Below are 26,983 nucleotides of genomic sequence, written 5' to 3' on the forward strand. Positions count from 1 at the left end.
ACCAATTCAACTTGCTCTATCGTTCACAGGCTCTCTGCCTGCTTTCTACTTCCTTTACTTTTGAAGGTAAGAGAAAATATATTACATTTAACACTATTAATTACTCATGACAAGCTTTATAGAACCTCTTAAAAAACCTTATTCAGATGTTGTTAAATATATACATTTAAAAAACATGTTAGCATTATAGTGTGACTCAATTGTGTCTCTCTGATTTTTTTTTTCTTTAGCATTCTCTTGTGTTCTGTACATAGATTTTTTTTAGTGATGAATAAGTTAGTTGTTTATTTTCTTTGTAAATAATGCATCTGGGAGGCCAGCAGAATAAAGTATACACACTGAACGTTTCCTGACGATGCCTGCATTTTTTCGGGCGAAGTCTAGGAGAGGACCCCACGAAACAAATAATTACAACTTTTAATTTTAATAATAGGGTACTTATTTAGAGTCCTCTTTATATTTATGAGACTTATATTTCTGGAGTCACTGTTGACTGTCTACTAAACCGCTGAATCACTCACACACTGAAATATGCATATTGTATGCTTTAGTCAGTAGTTAATAGCTATTATTGTGCAAGAAAAATTGCCTTAAACCGAAAAACCTTGTAACTAGCTGTTGGATCTGCACCTCAGCAGGCCCTTTAGTTCAGACTTTATTCCCGTGAAGAAAGCAAATGTTACGAAATCAGTTTCACCCTGGTTCTTTTTATTCCTCGGGCATCCAGGGACGTTTGGGGTGATCGTGGCTCAAGAGTTGGGAGTTTGCCTTGTAATCGGAAGGTTGCCAGTTCGAGCCCCAGCTTGGACAGTCTCGGTCGTTGTGTCCTTGGGCAAGACACTTCACCCATTGCCTACTGGTGGTGGTCAGAGGGCCCGGTGGCACCAGTGTCCGGCAGCCTCGCCTCTGTCAGTGCGCCCCAGGGTGGCTGTGGCTACAATATAGCTTGCCATCACCAGTGTGTGAATGTGTGCGTGAATGGGTGGATGACTGGTTGTGTAAAGCGCTTTGGGGTCCTTAGGGACTAAGTGAAGCGCTATACAAATACAGGCCATTTACCATTTACCATCCAGGGACGGCACCGGACTCAGGAGTCATTTTCACAAAACCTTTATTCATCTTTATTCATCTTCATTTAAGCATGCATCTTCTAGAAGAGGACACATGCAAGGCCGGTGTCCCTCTGCAAATCTTCCACTCCTTTGTTTGTTACAGTCAGCTTTATAGAAGCGACCCCATCAGAAAACCCCCATGGTGTGCTGCAAACTCTGTGTTTGTGTGTGTATGCGCGAGAACGTGAGTGCCTGTATGTGTGCGTACCCATATGCCTATGTGAGTGCACGTGAGTGACTGTATGCGCGTACCTGTGTGTATGTGTGAGTGCACGTGAGTGAGTGTTATTAAATCCCAGTTCTTTTGTATTCTTTACGGCCAAAAAAGACATGGCTCATAGTGGTCTTTTACTTTAAAAATGGAGACTGGGCACACACAGAAACACCTGCTCACATCAGCCAGTCTCAAGCAGAAAACAGGAAGCCAGGTTATTTATGTACTTCTCGACGTCACATACACTTTAAGTTTCGATCAAACACTCTGCTTAGTTTCTGCCTGCAAAAAGCATGTAATTTCCTGTCAGTCCCCTTTGGCACAGACTGTACTCAGAGTTAGGCCTCTCGTATCTAAAACAATATAATCAGCAAATATGCATTCAGATTATATATTCAAACCCCAACAGTTTCCCCTTTTCGTCTTCTTTAAAAGACGACATAAACCCTAATTTATTCCATTAAGTTTACTTCCATGTGAGAATAATAGCTAAAATATATCAAAAGAAATCATATCAAAAATGAAACCTTTCAATTTCATTTTTGAATCACCCAATCACCCAACCCTTTAGGTCCTCCGTCCCCTCAACGAGTTGTACACTTTCAATGTTCCCTTATTACTATAGCATAATTACTTGTATTCACAACAAATAAACCAAACAAATAAATCAAGCCCTTATACAGCACCTCGCGTTTATGCTGGGCTGTGAGCTATCATTGCTTCTCTTCCTACCATCCCCTTTTGACCCCAGAGTCACAATTTAACCCCACTTCTGACTTCCCTCACTGCTCCAATCCAATCATCTATAATTAACTTTATCCCCTAAAAGGCCCATATTACTCTTCATTACTTTTACGGCCACATTTAACTTTAACACGCCTTTAATCTCCTAAACAACAAATTTCCTTGAACTTTCGTGCTCTGTGCTTCTTTTGTGGTCCCGTTTGGTCCAGTGCTTCCAGGATTCTCGCCAACCTGCTCCTTCTCCTGTAATGGACAGAAAAGGAAAACGCCTCTCTCTGCTATGCCTCCATAACCTATTATGTTCATCAATTGTTCTCTTAATTCTTCAAACTTGGTTCAACCTATCATGTTCTAGGGTCTATCATTTATACATATATAATCTTAAATTTTATTCATTTGGGTTAGCTACACTATTAACAACCTTTGACACCCTTTTATAAAAAAAACTCTCTTCTTCTCTTATCTGATCATCTCAAGCACGTCCTGTACTCAACTTACCTCCTGTTTTTAGTCACACATACATTTACAAGCTCTACCACATTTGCCCTATATGGTTGTCTCAGTCTCCAGATGGTTCCAGTCGACCTATTCAGAGCAGGCCTATTTTCACACCTTCTGCATTACTTCTTGCTAAACAAAGACAAAGCAAACAGTTTTTCACCTCTACCCCAGAAACTAATCAAATGTCTGTGTCAGTAAGCGTGCAAACTGTAAAAAAAACTGTTGGTACAAGTGAACCTTCATGTTATCTGTGTCTAGAAGCATTTTGTTTTTACATTGACCCTTTACTTATTCTGCTAAAAAAATCAAAGAGAAAACAAAACAAGCATTTTCAATCAATTAAGTTTAAGCATAAAAGCAATTACTTATGAGTAAGTTTTATTATAGCTAAATTATCAAACACCCAGAAAATCATAACATGATCACAAAACCCCTTATTTCAAATTAAACCCAAAATCACCCCTTCTTGGCACACTTCGTGTGTCACTAAAGACCAGCTACTGAAACTCAAAATACTGAAAACACTTCACCACCTCTTATAAAATGAATAGAAAAAGCTTAGTCAAATTATTTCTCTAAAACCCTCAGCAATTCTCCCCTCGGGTACATTTGCTCTGGGCCTCCAAACCTGTGTTTAGGAATAAAATCAGTTTAATCATCATGTTAAATCTTTTAAACCCCTGGCTCCATTCAGAGCTGCCTAGAAACAACACATGTGTGTTAACACTAACTTCATTTTTTTTTAAACCCACATTTCCCACTTGTAATACCTGTGTTATAACAAAACTTAAGACAGAACAGTTTATCAGTCATGTTCTTCGTACAGCATATTTTGATTTCATTTTGCTCCTCTTAATGTAACGGTACATTTTAATTTTACTTTATCAGACTTAACCAAAATATATGTGCTTTCCTTACTTTGCTCCTGTTTTAAAGGAAAAAACCTTGGTCACTTGGTTGAATCACAGATTCTCCACCCTCAGCAACATGAGCTCATTCATTTGTTTTATTTTTTAGAAAAAAGTTCTTTATAATCTTTGACTGGATTGACTCGGTGCAATCATTTTAAACAGGAACCAGGTTCCCACAGATGGCTTCTCCTCAGCCCATTGTAATCTGGAAAAGCTCACCTTATATTGCTCTCCCAAAATTTTTTACAACGCTGTTAATTCAATTGTGCAGGCCTGCTTAGAACAAAAATGAGAAAAAGAGAGCTGATTATTAGCTGATCAAAGCACAAAACATAACCACCTGACAGGATTTCTCTAAGTGCACTGTTACAATTTAAAAGGGCCCAATTCTAGACATGTCCATGTTTAATAAAACTCCCACTATTAAAATAAGAAAACAACCCAAACCTAACTGACAGAATCCACCCATCACTAAAACAACAACCCCAAGAATCTTAAACACAGAAACGTTTTGCTTATTAATCTATCAATATGTTATGGGGATTAGAACTTCAGGGCCACAAAAGTTTTGCCCTACTCTCGGTTTAACTAATACTTACATAGTCTGAAATCAGACTTAAAGGTTTAAGTGTGTTAAATTCACACTATGTTAACACAGACTCTCATGCTCAAGATGCTGTCTAATCTTCATGAGCTCTCTTGTATTTATAAGGTTAATGCCTTTTCTGTGTGTGTTCGATTTTGTTGATTTTGTTTCTTTTTGCAGTGTTTCAGACTCCTTCACAATTTTCCCACTTAAGCAGTCAGTTTTCTCTTTCCCAAGTTTGCTAACCAAAGTTTTGATTTCCCACCTTAAATAACAGCATCCCTTGTCTTCAACCAGGAGTTAGAGCTCGCCTGTCAGGTTTAGTGACGCATGTCACTAGTCTGTTTGGCGCCCTGGGCGAACACACCCTCTGGCGCCCCCCCTCCCCCACCACACACACACACACACACACACGCACACACACACACACGCACACACACACACACACACACACACACACACACACACACACACACATATTAAGGATTGTCCATTGACATAAAACTGTTGTCGGAACCATACTGAATTTCACCAGAGAAACACACACACATGAAGAGAGAGAGAGTATGCATAGTATGCAAATGGCTACCAAACAGCCATCATAATTCATCATACAATGAGAACAGGACAAATCAACAATTGATAATGACTAATTAATATTAAAATCTGTAACATAATGTATTGTTTGGAGTTTATTCTGTTACTATTTTTACCATTTCTTCTTGGAGCAACTGTAATCCACGTTATTTCCTTAGGGATTAATAAAGTATTCTGATTCTGATTGTTTCAGGATACATGACCTGCCAATGACACATCTGCTTACCTGTATCTTTTGCTCGTTTCTCCTCCTCTTCTTTTCTCTTTTTTCTAAACTGAGCACCTGATGGCTTTGAACTTTTCTTGTCCATCTTCCATTGGTTTTAATTTTGCACTCCAGTATGAACAAAAATCCCCCAACCCGAGGATGACCACAACATAACCTAATAGACCTACACCTTAGTTCACAGATTCACTTTGTCTAAGGTGTATTTCTGGGATTTCACACAACCCAGGATTCAAATCATGAATACACAATGGGCTTGGATTTACAACATTATGAATGAAATGTGCTCTATTTGGAAGCAGCAGGACCCCCTCCCCTTTTGACGGGTTGTGTGTGAGACTTTAAATCATCAAACTGTAAAATATAAATTTTAAATTGTTATTGATCCCTTTTCCCCTGGTCCTAAAGTGTATATTTATTTTCTTACTCTTCTTATATATATTGTTTGTTTACTTGAACTGCTGTAACTGGAGCCTCATCGTCTCGTCTCTCTATATTCTGTACTGTATGTAGCAGAGATGACAATAAAGTTTTATTTTGACTTCAGCAGCAAGCAGGCGCACCGAGGGCTCTCGCGCTCACTTTTCGCGTACAGAATTTCAAAAAAACATTGGTGCAAATTATAAGTCTGTATCATAATGTCTGGTGTTTTCGTGTTTGTTGGTTTGTTTTTATTTTGCGAGTTGGTTAATTGATGCTGCTCCAGCCAGCCAGAGAATCCGCCACCGCCCTGCCCTCTCCTCCCTGTGCCGCAAGCAGCAGGCGCACCTCACAAACGGAGGGCGCCCTTACTCCTAGCAAATGGGCGATAGAAAACCGATCGGTGCCTATGCCATTCCCAGTATGCGCTGGCATGACGTCGGGGCAGCATGAATACGAGCAATTTTTTTTTCTTTGCCGATGCCCGTGATGCCGCCCACACCACGATGCCGCCCCGGGCAACCGCCTCCAAGCATGGCAAATATGAACTCAGTGTTCAGTGCTTTCACACAGTTATTTATCCCACTGTTCTCCACAGCCTGTAATTCACAGGGCATGTTCCATCACATGCTTTCTTACATGCTACTGCTGGAGTCTTCAGTGTTATAGTTTAGTTGCACTGTCTTTTGCTTGCTGTTAATTCTTCAAGTACATGGTGTTCTGTCTGTCTTCTGTCTTCATCAGGAGATTGACTGTCCTTTAAGCTTCTTCTCAGGATAAGGAGACAATGAGAGGTGAAGCTGTCAAATTTTAAGCCAAAGCCTGGCCTGTTTTCATCCCAATTCTGTTAATCTATGCTTTTGCCGCTGCACTCACGTTTTCAGGTTGAGAAGAGTGCACCTAAGTCTCTCTCTGGACCCACACTACGCGCATCAGCCAGTGTCCTTTTATGTGCATGCAAAGTTGTCACACACGCAGCCACAGAGACTCATGTTTTTCTGTTTCTCTCCTTCCTGTTTCTACAGGCTAATCGAACTCTTGTTTGTTTTTTGTTTTTGTTTTTTCGGGGGGGGGGGGGGGGGGGGGGGGTTGTATTTACAGTCTATAAACCCTCTGTAATTCTGCTAAGTCTTGATCTAAAAACAATGCACCCTTATTACATTGCCAGCATTCACATCAAAATCTTCAGCGTGCTCAGCAAAGCTCTTTCAGACATCAGGACAATTAACAATTTTCCACACATGTCACCATTCTTTCAGCTCAGTTTCGTAGCATCATCCACGCAATACTTTCATCATCGTCTCACACACACACACCGCCTTTTCTCTCAAAACAATGTGCACCTTTAATCATTCATCCAAATAACAATTTTACACTTCACTTATACATTCACACATTTATATATAACAAAAGACTGCCACTGACTGCCAAGATAAATTATTTCCATTACCATATCACATCTTCACTTCATCTTCAAAACCTTAGTACCGGTACACCTAACTTTTCGACTATTTTAAAAGCCTCTAAGCCCAGGTTCGCCCACCTTGCTGGTCAATTACAGCTGTTATCTGTCTGGGACAGCGGCCCGATTTCTAAGCCCTATATTAATTTATAAGCGCTTCCCGCAGCTCGTCAGGAAGCTCCACTTATCGGCGTATAAACTTACGCCTTAAAGCTTTACTTAAGGCTCACCTGTCAGCCACGTTGAAATGGTCACGCCCGAGGCCCCGCCCCTGTCGGTCATAAAGCGCAGTACGGAAGTGGTCAATGACCACTTGGTTTTTAACGGGTGCCCGAAGTTCCGCGGTTACCAACCGGGCTAACTGGATTCCGCCAGGGATGACCATGCGTCCACGATCAGCAGTCGCTGCCACACGCTGAGCAACCACACTCCTAGGAATCGCCGTTCCCGTCCTAAGTAATTTAAACCATTTTAAAAGCATCACTGTGGACTCTAACCGCCAGTTTATTATCTGATGCCCGAGTCCAACTCTGCTAATCAATACAGGGATAAATCCATCCCTTAACCAAATATCCTAACCTAAACTCTTTTTCTTGGTTGACGTAACAAACACACATATCCCACCAACTTCAAACATGCGTCACAACAATTAAAAATCGACCCCAATATTAACAACAATGTGCTTTCATCAAATAGCCCCCCTCACCATTCAACAAGCTGGGGAGGACAATATAATCTTGTCCAGGGTAACACCAAATTACCCTGGACTTTTTTTAGGACAATTAACAATTTTCCACGTATAAATATATAGATTATATATTTATACGTATGTATGTATATTTGCGTGTGTATGTTTTGTGGGTTTACATAAAACATTTAAATTCTGTGCAACAGTTGTGTGGCAATTCACAAGTCAGACACAACCCCAATAACTGTTTGCACATAGTCCATAACCCCTCCCTCCCCCCCCTTTTGAAAAGTTCCTCTTTTGTTGATAGCTACATAGATAGCTTGATAGATGTATCATACAGGTTCTTCTTGACTTAGGCTATGTCCACACGTACACGGGTATTTTTGAAAACTGAGATTTTCCGTTTTTGTTTTAAAAAATAATCCCGTCCACACGTAAAGGCGGAAATGAAGGAAAACGCTGCTAGGAACATGCCAAAGCAGCAGGTGGCGCTATATTCCTAACCGTGTAGAAATGTTGGCCAATCAGAAGTCTAGAAGCCTCGGTGGGAAATAGTAAACAAGGATGGGGCATAGAAGCAGAACCGAGTCCTATGTGTGGAGGGACAGTAACTGTGTGTGCATATGTAAGCATTTAAACACTGCAGAGAGTACAATTAACAGTAACAGAATTGTAGAAATTCTGTTTCCCAAATGTATTCTTCTCTCACTATATGTGTGTGTGTGTGTGTGTATATATGTGTATATATATATATACATATATGTGCTGAGTATAACCTGGAAATCCCGGGGTCAAAATGGGAGATGCCCCCAAGGGTGATGGAGAATGACCGAGCTAAGATCCCTAAGATCCTGTGGGACTTCCAGATACAGACGGACAAAATGGTGGTGGCCAACCAACCGGACATGGTGGTGGTAGACAAACATTAGAAGACGGCCGTAGTGATCGATGTAGCGGTTCCGAATGACAGCAACATCAGGAAGAAGGAACACAAGAAGCTCAAGAAATACCAAGGGCTCAGAGAAGAGCTCGAGAAGATGTGGAGGGTGAAGGTGACAGTGGTCCCCGTGGTAATCGGAGCACTAGGTGCAGTGACTCCCAAGCTAGGCGAGTGGCTCCAGCAGATCCCGGGAACAACATCAGAGATCTCTGTCCAGAAGAGCGCAGTCCTAGGAACAGCTAAGATACTGCGCAGGACCCTCAAGCTCCCAGGTCTCTGGTAGAGGACCCGAGCTTGAAGGATTGACCGCCCACAGGGGCGAGTGGGGAATTTTTAAAAATTATATATATATATATTAGACATGATATTTTAGGTTATTCATCAGCAATAGAGATAGGCTAATACAACAATGGCATAAGTAATTCATGCAAATACACCAACCGACAGACTCTGAAAGTATTTTAAGTTCTGTGTGTCCTTTCCGTTGGCTGTCATGCTATTTAATTCAACGTGATGTGCTCATAATGTAGCAGCTGGTTTATGCTGGTAAATGCTATCTGTGAAAATACCATAAATACAAGAGGACATTAAACCTTCTATGTTTATCTGATTTTTCTGCCTTCCAGTGCAGTGCTCTTAATATGTTGCAAACTATAAATAATTTTAATTAAAGAGTTATCATTTCTGTTACTGTTTTCTTAAAGGCTTAGTGCTAATTTTCACATTCACTCACATTGTATTTGTTCACAGATTGGAACTCCATCAAGATGTATTTCAAAAGGGGAAAATGCAGAGTGCACATTTCCTCACTACTGAATATCACAGCAATTGTTTTGGTCTCCATCCTTTTATGGAATTTATCTGGATATACCTTCTGTCATCAGGAGTCAAGACTTTGTGCCTGTCACAAATGTCTAACAGACAGTGATCCTTGGTTTAATTACATCATTAGTGAATCTCCTAAACCTTTTATGTCACAGAAACATAAACCCTCAGAGGAAGATTTCGACTGGTGGAAGGTAAATAATGAAAACATATTACAATAAACCTTTGTCCCACTGTGGCCATGTTAAAGTTATTTTAACTGCTCATCCCTTGTTTATTTTATGACACCTGTGTTTACTGGTACAGCAAAAGTAGTATATTCAAGTCTGTGCAACCACCACCCAAAAAACCAACACAAATATTCCTCCGTAGTTTAGCTACACTAATTAGATATGTTTAAAAAACCTTGTTTTACACTTATCTTTTTTTCTTTTATGTATACTCAACTCTTTATCCTTGCAACCCGTATTTCTAACTGGCTGAAGAATTGTAAAATACAATTACTTATATAGATATCTTTAAAATGACAAAAGAAAAAAAAAGAAGTTTCACCACTCATCTGAGAAGCTTCTTCAGTTCTAAGAGCAACTGGTGGAGAGTCCCAGATTTTAATCCTATTGGAAGTATCCAATTGGAGGGATAATAGGTACTTTGTATCAAACTAGTTATTTATGACCTGCCGTCAAATGATGTATGACAGAAGAAGTAATAAAGGAAGTAATAAAGGTTTACAACAGTCATAATTTTTATGAATATCATAAAATTATATAATAAACAATATAAATAATCACCACACTTCCATATAATCATGGAAGTATGGTGGAAGTATGGTGATGTAATAGGATGATGAATAGGATGTTTGGATGTTAAAGCCAAAAGGTTTACTTTTTTAACAAAAAAATTACATCCTTTTTAGACAACTGTTTTTGGGGACCTGTGCGTGTGTGTGTGCATGTGTGTATGTGTGTGTGTGTGTGTGTGTGTGTGTGTGTGTGTGTGTGTGCGCATGCGTGTGTGTGTGTAAAAAAGTGTTAAAAGGATCTCTTCACAGCCCCCCTCACCCTGTTTTCAATTGAGAAGAAATGTTACATGGAGATGCTCCATGTTTCAGCCATAACTGAAGAGTCCATTCCTGGAAATGGCTTGCATTACCTGGATTTAATTGACACACAACTGAGTTTAAGATTGAAAATAATGAACAGTGATGGCTCTGATCTGGCCCCTGATGCCCTGGTTGTTGTTATCAATTATCCTTTAAATACCATTTTCGCACAGTGTGAGGTTACTCTGGGTGACAGGTTGATATCCCAAGCCAGTTCAACTCATCCCTACAGGCAGTGGCGGTCCTAGCCTGTTTGGCGACTGGGTGAACACTCCCTATGGAGACTCCCCCCCCCTCCCGCGCTCTCACGGTTCGGATCACGGTTTTAAGTCACTGATCAGATCAATTTTCAGATCAGCAAAAAAGAAAAAAGACAAAAATTGAACATTTACTTATTTACTTATTGAAGTATTTTTTGCCTGTTAAAAACATTCAATTCAAGACTCATTCCACGCAATTATTAAAAAAAAAAAAAGATACAGTATAGGGCAGTATAGGGCTTTGTTTCTACCACTCAATTCAATTCAATTCTATTTTATTTATAAAGCGTCAAATCACAACAACAGTCGCCTCAATGCGCTTTATATTGTAAGGTAGACCCTACAATATTACACGCCACTCATTATATTGCACTCCGCTGTGATATAATGAGCTGTCACGGTCACGTAGCTTTCCGTTGCCCTGGAGGTCCACCCATTTGTAGTAGTTAGAGCAACAAAAGATGCCTGGGACAGTTCAGCCATAACTTAAATCTTTTCCTGCTCATACATGCTTGGAACGATCTTGCCACTAAAGTGGACGTGCAACGGGATATCACTGCGTGGCTCAAGCACGTTCATCATAGTTTAGACCCCTTGTTTTGCACAACGTCTGCAGCTATACACCCCAATAGCTTCTGTAATAGCTTTAGCCCGGTCGGACTGGGCAGATAAGGGTTGCTTAAATACCGCAAACTCCTCTGCTAGCACTGGCCATAACTATCGCTTGACAGACCCCCCACGCGCACCATACATTTTTTTTCTTCTTTTTCGAATCTTCGGATCGTGCGTACCGAACCGTGGAGTGGGATCAGTTCGGATTACGGATCAACCGTGATCCGTTGCACAACTAATGAACGCCCATTTCCCAACCAGAGAATCACTACAATACCACCTAATAAACCAGGCATGTCCAAAGTCCGTCAGATTTCAAGTGGCCCACAGTTTCAGTCTAATTATGTATAATTTATGGCTCACTTTCTGAATAAATAAAGTCTGAATAAATAAATCCTGACTTTAAAGGTGTAATTCCTTTTTTCACCACATGGTGGCAGCACATTTTTTTCCCCGCTACTTGCACCTGTGCTGCGAGCCCTTCTCTGCTCTTTACTGCCATGGCGACTGTACAAAAAAAGAGAAAAGTTGATGGTGAGAGCCGCCGCTTTCAGGAGTAGTGGGAATTGCAGGGTTTTTTTTACTGAAATTCGAGGCAATTGTGTAAACAGAAAAATTGTCCTTTTTACTCACCAAAGCCGGCTGATCTAAAATCCCGGGGTCCGACTGTGGTGAGGGGCATCAATGGTGTGAGCACCACTTCCCATTTGAAGGCTGGACTGATGGGCCGAGCAGCAAAGCGGTAGTGGCTGGGTGAGTGGTAGTGCCCGGGGAGCGAAGGTGAAGCTCATTCAGAATAAAATCCTGTGTGAGCGGATGAAGTGAGCTGAGCAATCAGGGGAGACCGGAAACTAATCGCTGTAGCCGATTAGCTATAGCTGATTAGCTATAGCTGTCCCCTTGTGCTAAAGGGACAGATTGATTAGCCGCTCCACGGAGTAGATGACGTCCCTCTGGAGCTCCTCGGATGGATTAAATGCAGCGGGGTCCACGGTGGCTGGTTCGTACTGTCATGGCAAGCCATGTGGATTTTAATGAAGGGCCCTAGATGCAGACAGCTTTCAGATGCAAGGGAGTTTCATTAGGGAAGTGAAATAAACAGAAATACAGTGCGCATGAAACAGAACCTGAGGATAACCTAAACTGGAGACAACTAATAACAACAGACCTAAAGGTGGTACCTAAAGTGTGTGAATGTGTGTGTGAATGGGTGGATGACTGGATGTATAAAGCACTTTGGGGTCCTTAGGGACTAGTAAAGCGCTATACAAATACAGGCCATTTAAAGGGGAGATGCAGGGAGACTTGAGAAAACCACACAGGAAAACTATGTCTACTATGAGCGACCATCTTTGAACAGAGGCGGTGGCTCACGACACCAACTGTCTACCATCTATAATCAAGTTTTGAGATCCCTTCCCAGACACCTTAACGCCCACTCAGGAATGCACATGATAGGGTGGGGTTAGGCTTCACAATGAGCTCTTGGCTGATTGTGACCTACACCCGTTTTCACACCTTGGCTCGTGTGATTAGGTAGAGGATCAATAGGGGGTCCATGTCCCTCTTGGGGGACACTCCAACGGGGCTTAAATCTGGGACTCTCCACCATTTGACCCTAGAAATGAAGAAGCTTCTCGGATGAGAAGTGAAATGTTTTCAAGCAACTCAAAGAAATCAAAGACGCTTTCCCCCCCCAAGCTCCTTAGACTACGATGACCTGGATGATTGAGAAACTTCACAGACATATCTTAATAATTAATAACACAAATGTGCATACGTTTGATCCTTGAAGACACTTAGAAATAGATGCTGGTGTTATCCATCAAATAACTGAAATTGAATCAAACTGAATTGATTTTATGATTTTTAGAATATTGTGTTTCTGTGACAAAAGTCAGAAAGTTTGTTTTTTAACAATATTGTATGATTGGAATACTTAGAATCAGAACACTTTATTAATCCCTAAGGGAATTACACTATTGCACACAGTTGCTCCAAGACAATGCAGATATTTTGTCATTAGCAGGGATAATGTTAAAGATGAAATGTGTTTTGAACAAGAGATGTGATCTGAGGTTGCTTTATTCTTTTTTCTCAGCCCTTACAGAGGGAAAAACAAAACTTCACTGTCTACAATAAAACACTAGAACGTGTGTTTCAGACAATAACACCCTTTGCAGATGTTGAAGAACCTCGCCCTGATCGCTGCAGGAGTTGTGCAGTGGTGGGGAATTCTGGAAATTTGAGAGGATCTCAGTATGGACCCCTGATTGATTTCCATGATATTGTGATAAGGTAATAATAACGAAGTGGGATGGACTCAAGCGCAGACAAGGCAGCTAGAATACAGTTTTGTTTATTACTATACAACACCAGGTGCAAATATATACAAGTGAGGGGGCGGGGGGAATCCAGGTCACAGGGAAATCTGGGAAAGGAGCTCTTCACACACAAGGGACTTCACAAAAAACACAGCACACCAGCAGCCTGCACACCAAGGGTTCCAGGGAAACGGAATTCCTGTTTACAGACAACAAGTGATTAATCCAAAGGGTCAGCGATACGAAAAGGCAACACGAGACTAGTACTCTGGAGCTTACTACCGAGGTTACTCAATAGTCCAGCAACGAGATGTTTCCAGCCACTGCCTTAAGTACTGGATGAGTTTAGGCGACGAGCCACAGGTGTGTGATTAACTTCAGGTGCGAGGGCGGGAGCTCGCATTGAGCTCCGCTCCGGCGAGACACAGCAAGCGTGAGAGAGGTAGATGTAAACAAGAAACATATGTAGCCCACCTGAGTCAGCCGGGCAGACACGGGGACCATGACACCTTCTCACGTTAGACAAAACATCACATGTATAGGTTATCATTAACGACAGTTCAACAAGTTTCCGTGTTTAACAGCATTTTTCCCTATATGGTTGTCTGGCTCCTCCAGATGCTTCCTGTAGATCCCGGACCACTAGTTGCCAAGCAGAGACAAAGCAAGATGTCTTTCACCTTTACCCTAAAAATTATACTTCATGTCTATGTGTATGTAAGCATGTTAGGCATTCATTCACAGCATTCAAGTCATTTCATCAATATATCAGTTCAGACATAACGCTGAACGACGCTTTTAACCTTCATTAGACTGTATGCTTAACTCTATCATGAGCACAAATGCAATGTGTGTTAATAACATGATTGAAACTGTATATTTAATACATGGAATAAATGTTTAATCAAATGTCATTGCTCAAAGCTTAATAAAAGATAGAAAAGAATCAACATGATATAAAATGATATAATCCCCACACATTATAACCATCATTACACAAAAACAAAACACTAAAGCTAATTTCAACAGCACTGTTCACTGACAAAACCTGAAAAGCCTAGATTCATGTCACAAAAAAATCTAAGTTTTGTTATGTTTTGTTATACATATAATGTGATGTAAATTACAATGTGTCTAAAATGCTAAATATGTAAACTTATATATCCTTCTGTACTATTTAGAGTCAACCGTGGGAGGACCAAAGGTTTTGAAAGAGATGTTGGAACTAAAACAACTTATCATGTCATGTATCCAGAAAGTTCTACTAGATTGGACAACACCACTCATCTTTTGTTTTTTCCATTCAAAACACCTGACTTTTTGTGGCTTCTGAAGTCATTAATTCCAGGGTAGGCCAAACATGGTTTCTGTCTTCACTTTAATTATATTTCAACTTCTTTTAAAACTTATGTTGCTAGAAACTGTACTGCAACTGTACTGGAATGGCATTATGAAATTTCAGATTTTAATAGCTTTGCAACGCAGTCTTAGCTAACTATAAGTAAAGGTGCAATCCAGGTTCGTCTGTTTGAACAAGCAAATTAAACAAGGTTCAAAATTTAGTTAAACCTTAAAGGTCTCAGATCGATGGTGTATATTTTGTTTGGCATTCAAATGACATATTTTAATGTTCTTTCCTGGCCCTTAAACTCATTTATACAGTGGCCCCGACAGGCCAAACGGACTGCAACTTAAGAAAACACCAGCAATGAGAAAAACACTGCAAAAGCAAACAAAACACAACGGAAACAGAAAAAACAAAAACAGAAATAGGAAAAAACAGATTTCCAAAAACACCAGGGAAGTGTTTCTGGGGAGACAATTTGCAGTAACCAAAATATGCTAAGTATTGCGCTGGGAGATACTTAAAAGAAGTGGAGGATCTATCGGTTTTGTGAGGAAAGAAAAGATGAAAGGCAAGTGTGTTAGCCTAACTATTAGCCTAAAAATCCATCATCAGTATTATATGAATCATGTTTTTTCCTATTTCTGTTTTTGTTTTTCGTATTTGTGATTTCTTTTTTCCTATTTCTGTTTTGTTTTTCCTATTTCCGTTGTGTTCTGTGTGCTTTTCCAGTGTTTTTATTGCTGGTGTTTCCTTAAGTTGCAGTCCGTTTGGACTCTCAGGGCCACCATACATTTAGCTGTAAAATGTATAGAATGTTATAAATCTTAAATGCTTCAAATAACTTAACTAAATGTTTAAAAAATGTCATTGTTTTGTTGGCTGACATAAAGGGGCAAAAGATTATTTGGGGTAGTATCTATCCACCTAATGCTGATGATCAGACTTTTAAGTGCTCTAAACCACAATATTGCCCTGGTGGTGATTTTACGGTGTCAGTGGATCCAGTTCTAGATCATAGTGCCACTGTAATTTGTAGGCTTGAAAACAAATGTACGCTGGAGAAGACATTTGAAGGTGGTAAACACACTGGACACAGTGAAATCATCTCCTACACAAATCCTTTGTTTACTCCAACACAGATGACTCAAGTTTATGAGCAATGCTGCAGCTATTAGGAGATATCAATATCAGGCCTATATCTCATTTCCCAGCCTAATGTATGGGTAACTGAACCCACAAAAAAGAAACCATATGTGGTTCTGTGTCTTTCCTGGGGTGTTCCCACAACTGTTTCATGGGGAAACTTGCTTTAAAGAGTGGAAACACAAACATGTTCTTCATCGATTCTTCTACCAGGCTCATCTTACTTCATTTTTTCTGCATACAAAAATGCCTTGATTTCCTGAGGGTCATGAATTGAACATCTTGCATTGTCCCATTGTATGTGTGGTCAAGCCTTTGACAGAATGTTAGCTTCAAACCATGTTTCCCTAAAACAGGCACTGCATCTCCCCATTAAATCTGCTCTCTAGTTGCCGTTGGGACCATTGGGAGTAATTTAACTTACAGCTGAAGCAGTAATACTATTACTTTAGCTGCATATCCACTTTCTTTAACAATTTTCACATTTTTTAGTGGGCTAATAAACAGGAAATATTAAAACACAATTTTGAGACACCCCACTCCCCAAGAGCTGTTTGATATTAAAATATATTCCTATGATATATTCTGGTTTTTCACATAGCTAGCAGCAACTCTTTTTACATGGAAAAAAGTTAAATAAATTGTTTTATGAACAACTGAACATCTTATTGTGATTCTTAAGTCTTAGATAATTATTAGCATTTGTTTGTTAAACAATTTCTTTAACAAATTCAACAATATATTTTCTTTTCAACAGGAAAAAAGGTGCTCCAAACTCTAAAGAGATAGCTAACAAAGATTTGGTGAGTATTTTAGGTTTACCTTAACAAAACTGGCAAATGTTGATACCCAAGAAGTCCAATAATAACTTTATGCTACCATTAATTCAGGCATGCATGCTTACATAGACACACGTAGTCACTGTCCCCCATTTAGAAAGACAGAGGCGTCAGACGGTCTCACAAACCAATCCCGACATCAACGTCGTCATGTTGAATAAATTTAATTTTTTAAAATAAGAATTATGTATGCTCCCACTAAAAATCAAGAATGCTGAATACTGTTTGTCGCCAATTTGGACAGCCCAGCGGGTGCTCCCAATGCCTTTGGAGTAGGTGAAGCCAAAGGCAAGATATGCTTCATCACATTTTCCAGTAATGCCCCCCTCCCTCGCAATGGCTCTCCCCACCCTCAGCCTTTACTTTGTTGCAGTATTTGTTGTTTACTCTGTTCTGCATCGGGTATTGTTATTGTTTTCCACAGTCGCTCATACTTGACAATTATGTGCTCAGAAGGTCATGCATGTCACTGAACAAAGCCATGCCACTAATAATGGCTTCTTTTAGCCACAGTGGTGCTCATTTAAAGTATTTTGTATATTAGTATATTGTGCATATACTTCATTAAAGAACAATTAATAAAACTCAGATTTAAAGATTTGTCTGATTCATAACAGGTGTCGATCCTTCATCCAGCTTTCATGAAATATGTTCATGATGTCTGGCTGAGAAAGAAGGCTGCTTATCCATCCACTGGCTTTCTTGCTGTGGTTCTCAGCTTTTTAATGTGTGATGAGGTATGTTCACCTTACACAATCTACTTCTACATCATGCATCTGACTGACACTCATGTAATGTAAATTATGAAAGTATATTTATGGTTAGTACTTTAAGTGCACCTTTGATTGTGTAGTTTTTAACACTTTAGACTGGCAAGTGAAAAGTTGCTGGTTTGATTCCAACTGGAGAAACATATTGTCGTTTGGGGTTGTGTCTGAAAGGGCATCCAACATAAGTTCTTCCCATTCAAACATACAGAACTACCCACTTGTGTCAAATAGGCAGCCAAAAATAATTTTATGCAACTCTCAGATAGCACAGTATACAAATGCCAAACTTACAAACTGATCTAATACCAAGTAAAGACAGGACCAATGTTGGAGTCAAGGAGACTCAACTGATACATTGCACTTATGAATGCAGTGTATTCATGGCCATGTAGGGCAGAATAGTGTCACGTGACCATTTGAACAGAACGTATCATAAACATATTACATTTGAACACATTCTAACGACACTTTATTTTGCTTTCTTCCCTGGAATATTTACCTATCTAGTTGGAACCCTAGCTTAAACCCTAGGTCAAAATAAGGCTGTAAATGTGAGAATCAGATGCTCTTGTAAAATAGAATTTATATTTTATCTTAGGTAATACAATTATTATTTGATTATAACTTTCCTTCCAATTTTATGTTATCCCTTCGCCTGTGTTTTCATGTTAACAGACTCACAGTACCTGTACTGCAGCAAGCCACTAGAGGGCAATTGTGGTATTTTAGGCTTCATATTTGTGAGGCTGTTAAACTATCCAGCACTGTCACATGCAGTGTTGTAGTTTATGGAGTACACTTGCAAGAGAAAGGACTTCTGAATATATTTCAAGCATGAAAAATAATACTCTTGAAGCTCCTTAAGTGGAAGGTTGATGCAGCTTTAATGAAGAATGCTCTTGTAAATATGTATTCATATTGCCAACTTATAGAAATACTGTTTCTATACTGCTGTAACTGCTATGAAGCTGTAACTTTCACGAAATAATATATTCTGATGTGCCAGCAAAGCATGCCGTCATATGTATTAATTTCTTTATATTTTGTAGAGTTCAAGTTCAACTTGTGATAGGAATACTGCCCACAGTATACTGGTGCATTTACAATCTGAGTCGATTAGAGATGATGCCAGTGGCAGTGATAAAACAAAAAGGAGGATGGGGATTATTTAATACTAACAGTTTTGTCAGTGGATCTCAGGATGTTAAAGGAGATGTGGATGTCAGCTAATTTTTCATGGAGTTACAAACATGTTCACTTGGCTGGTTAACCTAAGAAATATTCAATTCAATTCAATGTTATTTACATAGCGCCAAATCACAACAAAAGTCGCCTCAAGGCTCTTCATAGATAGAGAGAAAAACCCAACAATCATATGACCCCCTATGAGCAAGCACTTTGGCGACAGTGGGAAGGAAAAACTCCCTTTTAACAGGAAGAAACCTCCGGCAAAACCAGGTTCAGGGAGGGGCGGCCATCTGCTGCGAACGGTTGGGGTGAGAGAAGGAAGACATTATGTATTTAACAAACCAATAAGTAAAAAATGAGTTATCATTTATATAATATTTTAACATATTCTAATACTTTTCAAAGCAATTCAAAAATGTTGCATCTAGCTTTTGCCTGATTAATTCAGGGCTTGCTAGAAAAAAAAACCTCATAAAACTTAAATTTGACTGCAAGGAATTTTGGAAGAACGTCTAGGGAACAAACCAAAAATAATCTTTTCATTAGCTAGCAGGTGCTATGCATAGTCTTGCCATCAGATAACACGATGCTGCACGCATGCATACGAAAAACAACATATGTCTGCAGCCTGTGTCTGGATGTTTGTTAATCAGTTACTTGAAAAAAGTAATTAGTGACTAATTACTGATTATGTCTCCAAAAAGTAATCCAATTACTTTACTGATTACTTATTTTCAAAAGTAATTAGTTACTTACTTACTTTTTGAAAACATGATACACAACATGAATACATATTAAAGCAATAGCCCTTTCAGCCCAATTCAATTTTTTATGCATAATCCATCATATAAAATTGAATCAAATGGAAAGCCTCTTTTTAAGAATTGTTTTATTAGTTTTAATCTTTTAATTTTATGTACACTGCATTAAGCAAAAGTGAACTTATATACAACTGTCTTTGACTTAAAGAAATTGTTTAACATTTAAACCTACTTTCTGCATATTACAACATATAAAATAAAATAATGTTTTGTGTTTACATACTTTCAAATGGATGCAAGTAAAACACAGCAAAATATAAATAAAATCAAAGATTCAGCAGCACTGAGTCCTGACGCTCTTAAATCTATTGTCACTTGTTTAGCAGGAGTGGGGCGGGTGGAGGTTTGCCCGGTGCCGCAGCGGTCATGTCAGTGGGAGGATCCGGGGGTTTCTCTGTGAATTTAACATTCCTGTGGCAGCGTGCTAGGTGCTTTCTAAGATTCGAGGTTTAATTTTTCGCTGAAGAAAGAAGTTTTCTTCCCACGCAGAGTGTACAGCGGACACTAATGTTTTTGTCACTTTTTACAGAATAAAACTTAAAGTAATGTAAGTATGTCCACACCACACTGCAAGGTCATAGTCTCTCCCACACTCCATATGATCTATTGTTGATCTACACACGTCTATTGCTGCCACGTGCGTCGCACATGCTTACGTCATTGTCATGAGACACTTTCACAAACAAAATCATGACAGTTTAGTAACGCAGTAACGCAGCGTGCTTACAGGAAAGTAACAGTAATTTAATAACACTTTTGTAATAGTAATCCCTTACGTTACTCATTACTTGAAAAAAGTAGTCGGATAACGCGTTACTGCCCATCTCTGTTGTTAATGCAACATAGATTGGAAGTGGAGATAAGGGGTGTGATGATGTGAGAGGATGATAGCAAATCAGAGGGGTTAAAGAACATTTGTAACCTTCCTCTTCTTTATGTCAGACTAAAGACATAGGTCAACAAAAAAAATTTTTGTAATCATCAGAAAGCACAAAACACTTTTCTAAACCAGTTTTTCATGCTGATTTCAGTCACATGAACTTTTTGAATTATTAGTAATATTCATTTGCAATAGACTTGCATGCAGTTTTTTATTAAACGGCGGGCACCAATCAAGTAAATTTTCAGCGCAAAGTCAGATAGTCAAACACTGTGTCATAGATATAATGACCAGTGTCAGTCAGCTACCACTGTACTTCAAAAACGCTTTTAACTACAGACCGGCCCACCAGGTATTAAAGCCATAAAGCCTTTGAATGAAAACAAACACTGTTGTGACAGTGATATACACTGTCCTGTTGGTATATGTATGATTTCTATACATTTTACATCAGATAAAAACTTTGGTTGTAAGATTCAGATAATTATTTAATAAAAGCTAGACATTTTAAATGAGAATACGAAAGAAAAGTATTTCTTTGTGCCCCCCCCCCCCCCACCCCTTCTCTCGGTTCATGCGGTTCAACCAGAGGCAGAAACTTGACATAGGCATCTAGTGGCTGCCAGTTAGGCTCGATATAATGCTCCACAGTAGATTGACTGTCCACAGGCCCCGGAAACCGCAGTATTTGGTGAATCGCATTCCCAAAAGCTTGCATTCCCATCAACATACCAGTCACCTACAGATCACTACTGGTGAGTTTTATATGCAATTGACTCAAGCAGTGTCTTCATGTTGTCATAGGACTCCTTTAGATGAACAGAATGGGCAATCGGCACACTTGGTCTGGCATTTCCATTATAGAGTAGGACTGCCTTCAAGCTTTTTTGTGAAGAATCATTGCAGAGATGATTCAGCTCTTGTGTCTTGGAACATGCTCTTGTGACAAACTGCTGAAGAGTCTGTTGACGTCATGACAAAACCACACTGAGTCATCAGCGGTGAAGAATGCTGTCAAGTTATGACTTTGACCTCTTTACAGTAACATCCTTGGCAAGCAAATGCTTCAGCTTAAGCCTCAAAGGCAAGAAGTTCTGCTATGTCTTTCGACAGATTTAGATTATGAACGAGATTGTACAGCTCTGCTTGTGCAAAAGTCTCTGGTTCTAAATAGTCATCATAAAGATCTGATGACTCTGGATTGACCTGGAATACCGCTCCCTGGCTGAAGAAGCAGATTGCATCCTGCTGGCTTCCTGCACGTTCGGAGTGCATGGCCTGGCTGCGAACCCACCAGCAACAGCCCCACCTGTCTTCTCTGGAGCGGACGGGCTGGCACTGACGGCTACACAGCGGCACCGTGGGGAAAGACTTTGTTTCTACCGTCAGCGTTTTTGGCGTCATGCTTCTCTGTTGTATGTTAATTGCCCCTTCGGGATAAATAAAGTCTTTCTGATTCTGATTCTGAGAGCGCGTCGCTGCCTGCCACCCTGCACTTTTTACGGCTCAAGGAAACGGGACTGCCACGGTGCCATAGCAGCCGCGGTCACTGATGATATTGAAAGGCTGCTCTTCATTGAAGACTCATGCTACGGGCGCTGTTTTCTGGTGGAATCTGACTCCCAGAAGAACGTAATCCCGCCCACCACCGCGGACAGTTTAGCGGCAGGACACGGACCGCAGCTGATTGCGGATAATGGTTCTCCTATTGCAACTTATGGGGAAAGGTTAGTGACTGCTAGTTTCCACGGTCGGGAATTCGAGTGGAACTTTGTTGTTGATGCCAGCTCTGTGCCTATCTTAGGCACTGATTTTCTTGCTCACGGGCTGTTAGTCGATTTTGCTCACAGACGTTTGATTGACGCTCTGTCGTTCTTTTCGCTGCCCTGTTTTACCCGGGCCGCTAACCCCCTCATCTGGGCCAATTTGGTAGCCCCCGGGGACGTGTTTCAGCGTTTGCTGTGTTTCGGTCACTGTCAACTCCTAATTTCTGCAGCGCGGCAGCGAAACAAGGGGTTGAGCATTATATCCCATGGTCGGTCCCGGTGTTTGCGCACGTGCGTCGCCTCAACCCTGCGAAGCTGTTTGTTGCCCGGGAGGAGTTTGCGGCCATGGAGTGCCTGGGCATTGTGCAGCACTCGAACAGTGCCTGGGCCTCTCCCCTTCACATGGTGCCCAAGTCGGACAGGCAGTGGGGATTTTCGACGTTTAAATAACGTTACGGAGAACGACCGTTACCCGATTCCCCACATCCAGGATTTTTCCACCCATCTCGCTGGGACCTCAATTTTTTCCAAAATCGATTTGGTGCAGGGGTCAGTAATACCAAGTGCTGGTACGCGCTGAGGATGTTCCTAAAACCGCCGTTATCACTCCCTTTGGCTTGTTGGAGTTCCTGCGCATGCCATTTGGGTTGAGGTGCCGCTCAGACGTTTCAGTGCCTGATTGACTCTGTTTTGTGGGGCTGCCTTTTGTTTTCGTCTACCTGGATGATATATTGGTGGCCAGCAGGTCAGTGGGCCAGCACAAGGTTTTCCAGCATTTGGTGGCACATGGCCTGATCATCAACCCGTCCAAGTGCCGGTTTGGTTTGCCGGTCCTGGATTTCCTGGGGCACCGCATCTCCGCTGACGGTGTGGTCTCATTGCCGGACAAGGTTCAGGCTGTCACAGCTGTTCTGCGTCCCGCCTCAGTTAAGGTGTTGCAGGAGTTCCTGGGTATGGTCAATTTTTATAATCATTTCGTTCCCCGGGCCGCTCACCTGTTACAACCGCTCTACGCTGTTTTAAAAGGTAAAACGGCTAAAGACCCTGTTGACTGGTCTCCAGACCGCATCTGTGTGTTTTCTGTGGGGAAGTCAGCACTGGCCAATGCTGCTCTGCTGGCCCACCCGTCCCCATCAGCGGAGATCGCATTGACCATCAACCCGTCGGATGTAGCGTTGGGCGCTGTGTTGGAACAGCGGGTCTCTGGCATCTGGCAGCCCCTCGCCTTTTTCAGTCACACGCTCCGAGACGCTGAGCGCAAGTACAGTGTTTTCCTCAAGGGTTGCAGTTTTACCACGTACATTGACCATAAGCCTCTGACCTTCACCATGTCCAAGGTTTCCAGCAGTGTCAGTTGGCGGCCATATTGGAGTTTACTACGGACAATCAGAACGTGGCTGGCAAGTCCAACCTGGTCGCTGACTGTCTGTCCCGCGCGCTGGCCTCTGCAATTTATGTCGGTGACGACTACTCCGCCATGGCAACTGCTTAAGCCCTGGGTCCTGGACTAGTGGAATTTTTCTTTGGGATTTTGCAGTGGTGGGGGGTGGGGGGGGGCGGGGGGACGACATGTGTGGCGACCCACTAGAGGGCTTGACTCCCACCCAAGCTTGGAGGAGATGTTCTGTTGTGTTTGGGTGCGATATCCTCAGTTGATGTGGGGAGGTGAATAAAGTTGTAGTGGAAAACTAGAGCTCCTGTGTTGTGTGTCCCATGCCTCCATTATGCCTTTGTTTTGTTTGTTTTTTTAAAAAATATGTAGAAAATAGTAGTTTACTGTTCCAGAACTAGGTTCAACATTTTCGTCAGTGCTTTGACATACATATTTACATGTTTCTTTGAATTGTAACTCCATGAAAAAAATGGTTCATAAAGAAAATTTCAATTACATTGGGGGTTTTTTATGCCTAAAGAGGAATAAAAAAAAAAACTCTGGAAAGTTTTTTTTCCATGACTGAGGTTTTTATAATTCATGCATGAAAGGGCTAAGAGTGCAATTTGTGGCAACATTTATTTAAGTTCAATACTAAAGACTTAATGACTGTAAAAACTTTGTTTCTTTAGGTTAATGTCTTTGGGTTTGGAGCAGACAGCGAGGGAAACTGGAGCCATTACTTTGAAATCCTTAAAAACAAACGGATAAAAACAGGAGGCCACCCAGGAGAAGAAGAATATAAAATGCTTGTTAAATTACACATGAAGAAGAAAATAGTTTTTTTTAAAGGATGGTAATTTCCTTTACTTTTTCATTTGTCTCCTCATCATTTTCAAGTCATCGTCAGTGATAACCATAACTCCTTAAGAATATATAAATTTAGTTCTAAAAAAAAATCTGTGACCAGCAAAACCAAACAGCATAAAACACTATTACTGAAACTGACATGCATGGTTTGGGATTGTTAGTAATGAAGACTCAGACCTCAGGAGATAAACATCTGTTAATAGAATCATCTGTTAATCCAGTGGTTCCCAAACTTTTATTGGCAGATATAGACAAAATACTGTTACTGTTAATCTTACTATGTTGAGTTTTTATACGCTTACATATACACACCCTTTCTAAATGGAGTTACTGTCCCTCCATTTAGAAAGGCAGAGGCGTCATGGTGTAATTATTTCACGTGTAGTTGTTTTTTTTTCCTGTGTAATAATATTCAGCATTGCTATCAATAGATTTTTCAAAAAATGCCTCTCTGTGCAAAATGGGTTCAAGAACATAAACAGCTGTGGGATACTGTTTGTCCGTAATTTGAACCGTGGGAACAAATTGTGGTTCAGACTGATATTATTTGTATCCCACTGTAACTTTACTGTATAAAGAGCTAACATCTGGGCCCCACACTTTGGGAACCTCTGTGTTAATCTATGACAATTATTAAGCACTATGTAGCAGAGATGGCGACTTGCAATCGCAAGTTATACCTGACCAAAACAAAAACCAAACCAAAGTTTTGGGATTCGAGTCTTGAGACCTTGTCATGAATTGTTGTGTGAGGCAGGTAGGATGGGACCCAAAATTCTGTTTATTGCAACAACCCTGAGTGAGTATGCACTTATCATTTTAAATGCTGTTGTACATCAATAAAGCAAAGGCCATATGAGATAATTCATAACATTTTACAAGTGTTAGAGAGACTAGTTGGTTTTATCTAACAATAGAATATCAGTTTCCTCCATTAGACTCTTGAGACTTGACTTGGACTTGAAAAAAAATTGCTGGTGAATATTTCTGCTATGTAGTATGTCTACATTTTGTCTCCAAAATAAAATGAATACAAAATGCAATGCTGCTTTCAGTTTGTCACTTTTCACTCCATTACCTGATTAGACGTTGAAGACTTGATGAATGGATACAGTGCCATTTAGTATCAATCATGAATTCATGCCATTCACATTAAACTCCTGTAACTTGTCAAGAAACTATGTATAGATGTTTGTTGCTAAAAGGTTATTGAATATATTCTACACTCATACTGGATGGTCCCATCCAAATAGAAGGTTTGGAGATTTTCTACAACACTTCACAATCAGATTTATAATAATGAATGGATTATGTCATGGTGGCTATGTCCAACCTTTGCATGTATAAATATCTGCAGAAAACATGGTGCGGCGATGGTAGGAAGCTGAAGTACTTTGATACAGTCCAGATCAAAAGTGTAAGACTACTTGAAAAATGGTAAAAATGAATAAATAAATAAATCCTATTTTGCATGGTTGTATCTTAACAAGGTTCCAAGTAGAGCTTCAACATGCAACAAGAAGAAATGGGAGAGGGACTAAACACTTTTTTGAGATGCAATTTATTGAAAGCAATGCTTAAACTATGGTAGCAAATGGTCGCAAGCTTGGCTACCATTTGGGCCAGCGTCTCCTCTGGCTGGCTCACTCGTGTTTCCGCCATGCCCCAATCCTGATTTTCGGCACCACTGTCAACTGCATGATGGACCCGACCACGTTTCAACACTTTTCAGGATTTTCCTTTCTTCCCGGTTGTCATCTTCACTGACACCAATGGACGCAGATTTTCGGTGGGGTCCTGGACACAACAACAACGACAATTCAGAACCCAGTTAATTCTTCTCAAGCAGGTGAGGCACAATTGCTGATGCAGCTCCAGCGTGTCAGCCTCCCTGCAGCGTCCCCATGGATCATGCCCTTATATAAGACAGTCACTTGGAATTTTTTAAATGATCCCGGGTATTATGGAACAAAAAAGTCAAGTGGAAGACCCCAATTACACCAGCGCTGAGGCAGAAGATCCAATTGGCTGTCTGTCATGACACTGGGCAATCCTAGACGACACAAAACCGACTGTTTGGACTTTGCAAGAGAGCTTGGGGTAGTGAAAGGTGGAATAAAGTTTCCAACATTACTGGCATGACAAGAAAATCCCACCCAAGATGTTTTCTACGTGGACTGGTTAGACAATGAGTAATAGCAGTCACCTATTGAGGTGACTGCTATCACCTGCTGAAAGGACTTGTTAAAAAATTTGGAAAGGACTTGTTAAAAAATCACTACCATTCAGCAAATAACACTGTGCTTTGAGTTAACGTTATTGTGCTCCCAACTCAAAAAAGAAAGCTAACAAGGATTTGGTGAGTATTTTAGTTTTACCTTAACAAACAGGCATATTGATGTCAAAGAAATCCAGTAATAACTTTAATCTACCATTAATTCAGGCAGGCCACAAAGTCA

The 26,983-nt window shown here is 40.5% G+C and overlaps 1 protein-coding gene across 1 annotated transcript; it reads left to right on the plus strand.

Annotated features, from left to right (window-relative positions):
* Positions 1-25,540, plus strand: LOC148096797 (CMP-N-acetylneuraminate-beta-galactosamide-alpha-2,3-sialyltransferase 1-like). Its single transcript, XM_087834902.1, has 7 exons — positions 1-66; positions 9,155-9,423; positions 13,305-13,501; positions 14,709-14,876; positions 16,776-16,821; positions 17,475-17,594; positions 24,347-25,540. Exons 2-7 carry the CDS (start codon positions 9,172-9,174, stop codon positions 24,512-24,514), a joined length of 951 nt encoding a protein of 316 aa, XP_087691028.1. The 5' UTR covers positions 1-66; positions 9,155-9,171; the 3' UTR covers positions 24,515-25,540.
* Positions 25,541-26,983: the final 1,443 nt, after the last annotated feature.

The sequence above is a fragment of the Neolamprologus brichardi genome, chromosome 22 (genome assembly GCF_056152115.1).
Source record: "Neolamprologus brichardi isolate AB-2024 chromosome 22, ASM5615211v1, whole genome shotgun sequence".
In the NCBI taxonomy this organism is placed as follows: domain Eukaryota; kingdom Metazoa; phylum Chordata; class Actinopteri; order Cichliformes; family Cichlidae; genus Neolamprologus; species Neolamprologus brichardi.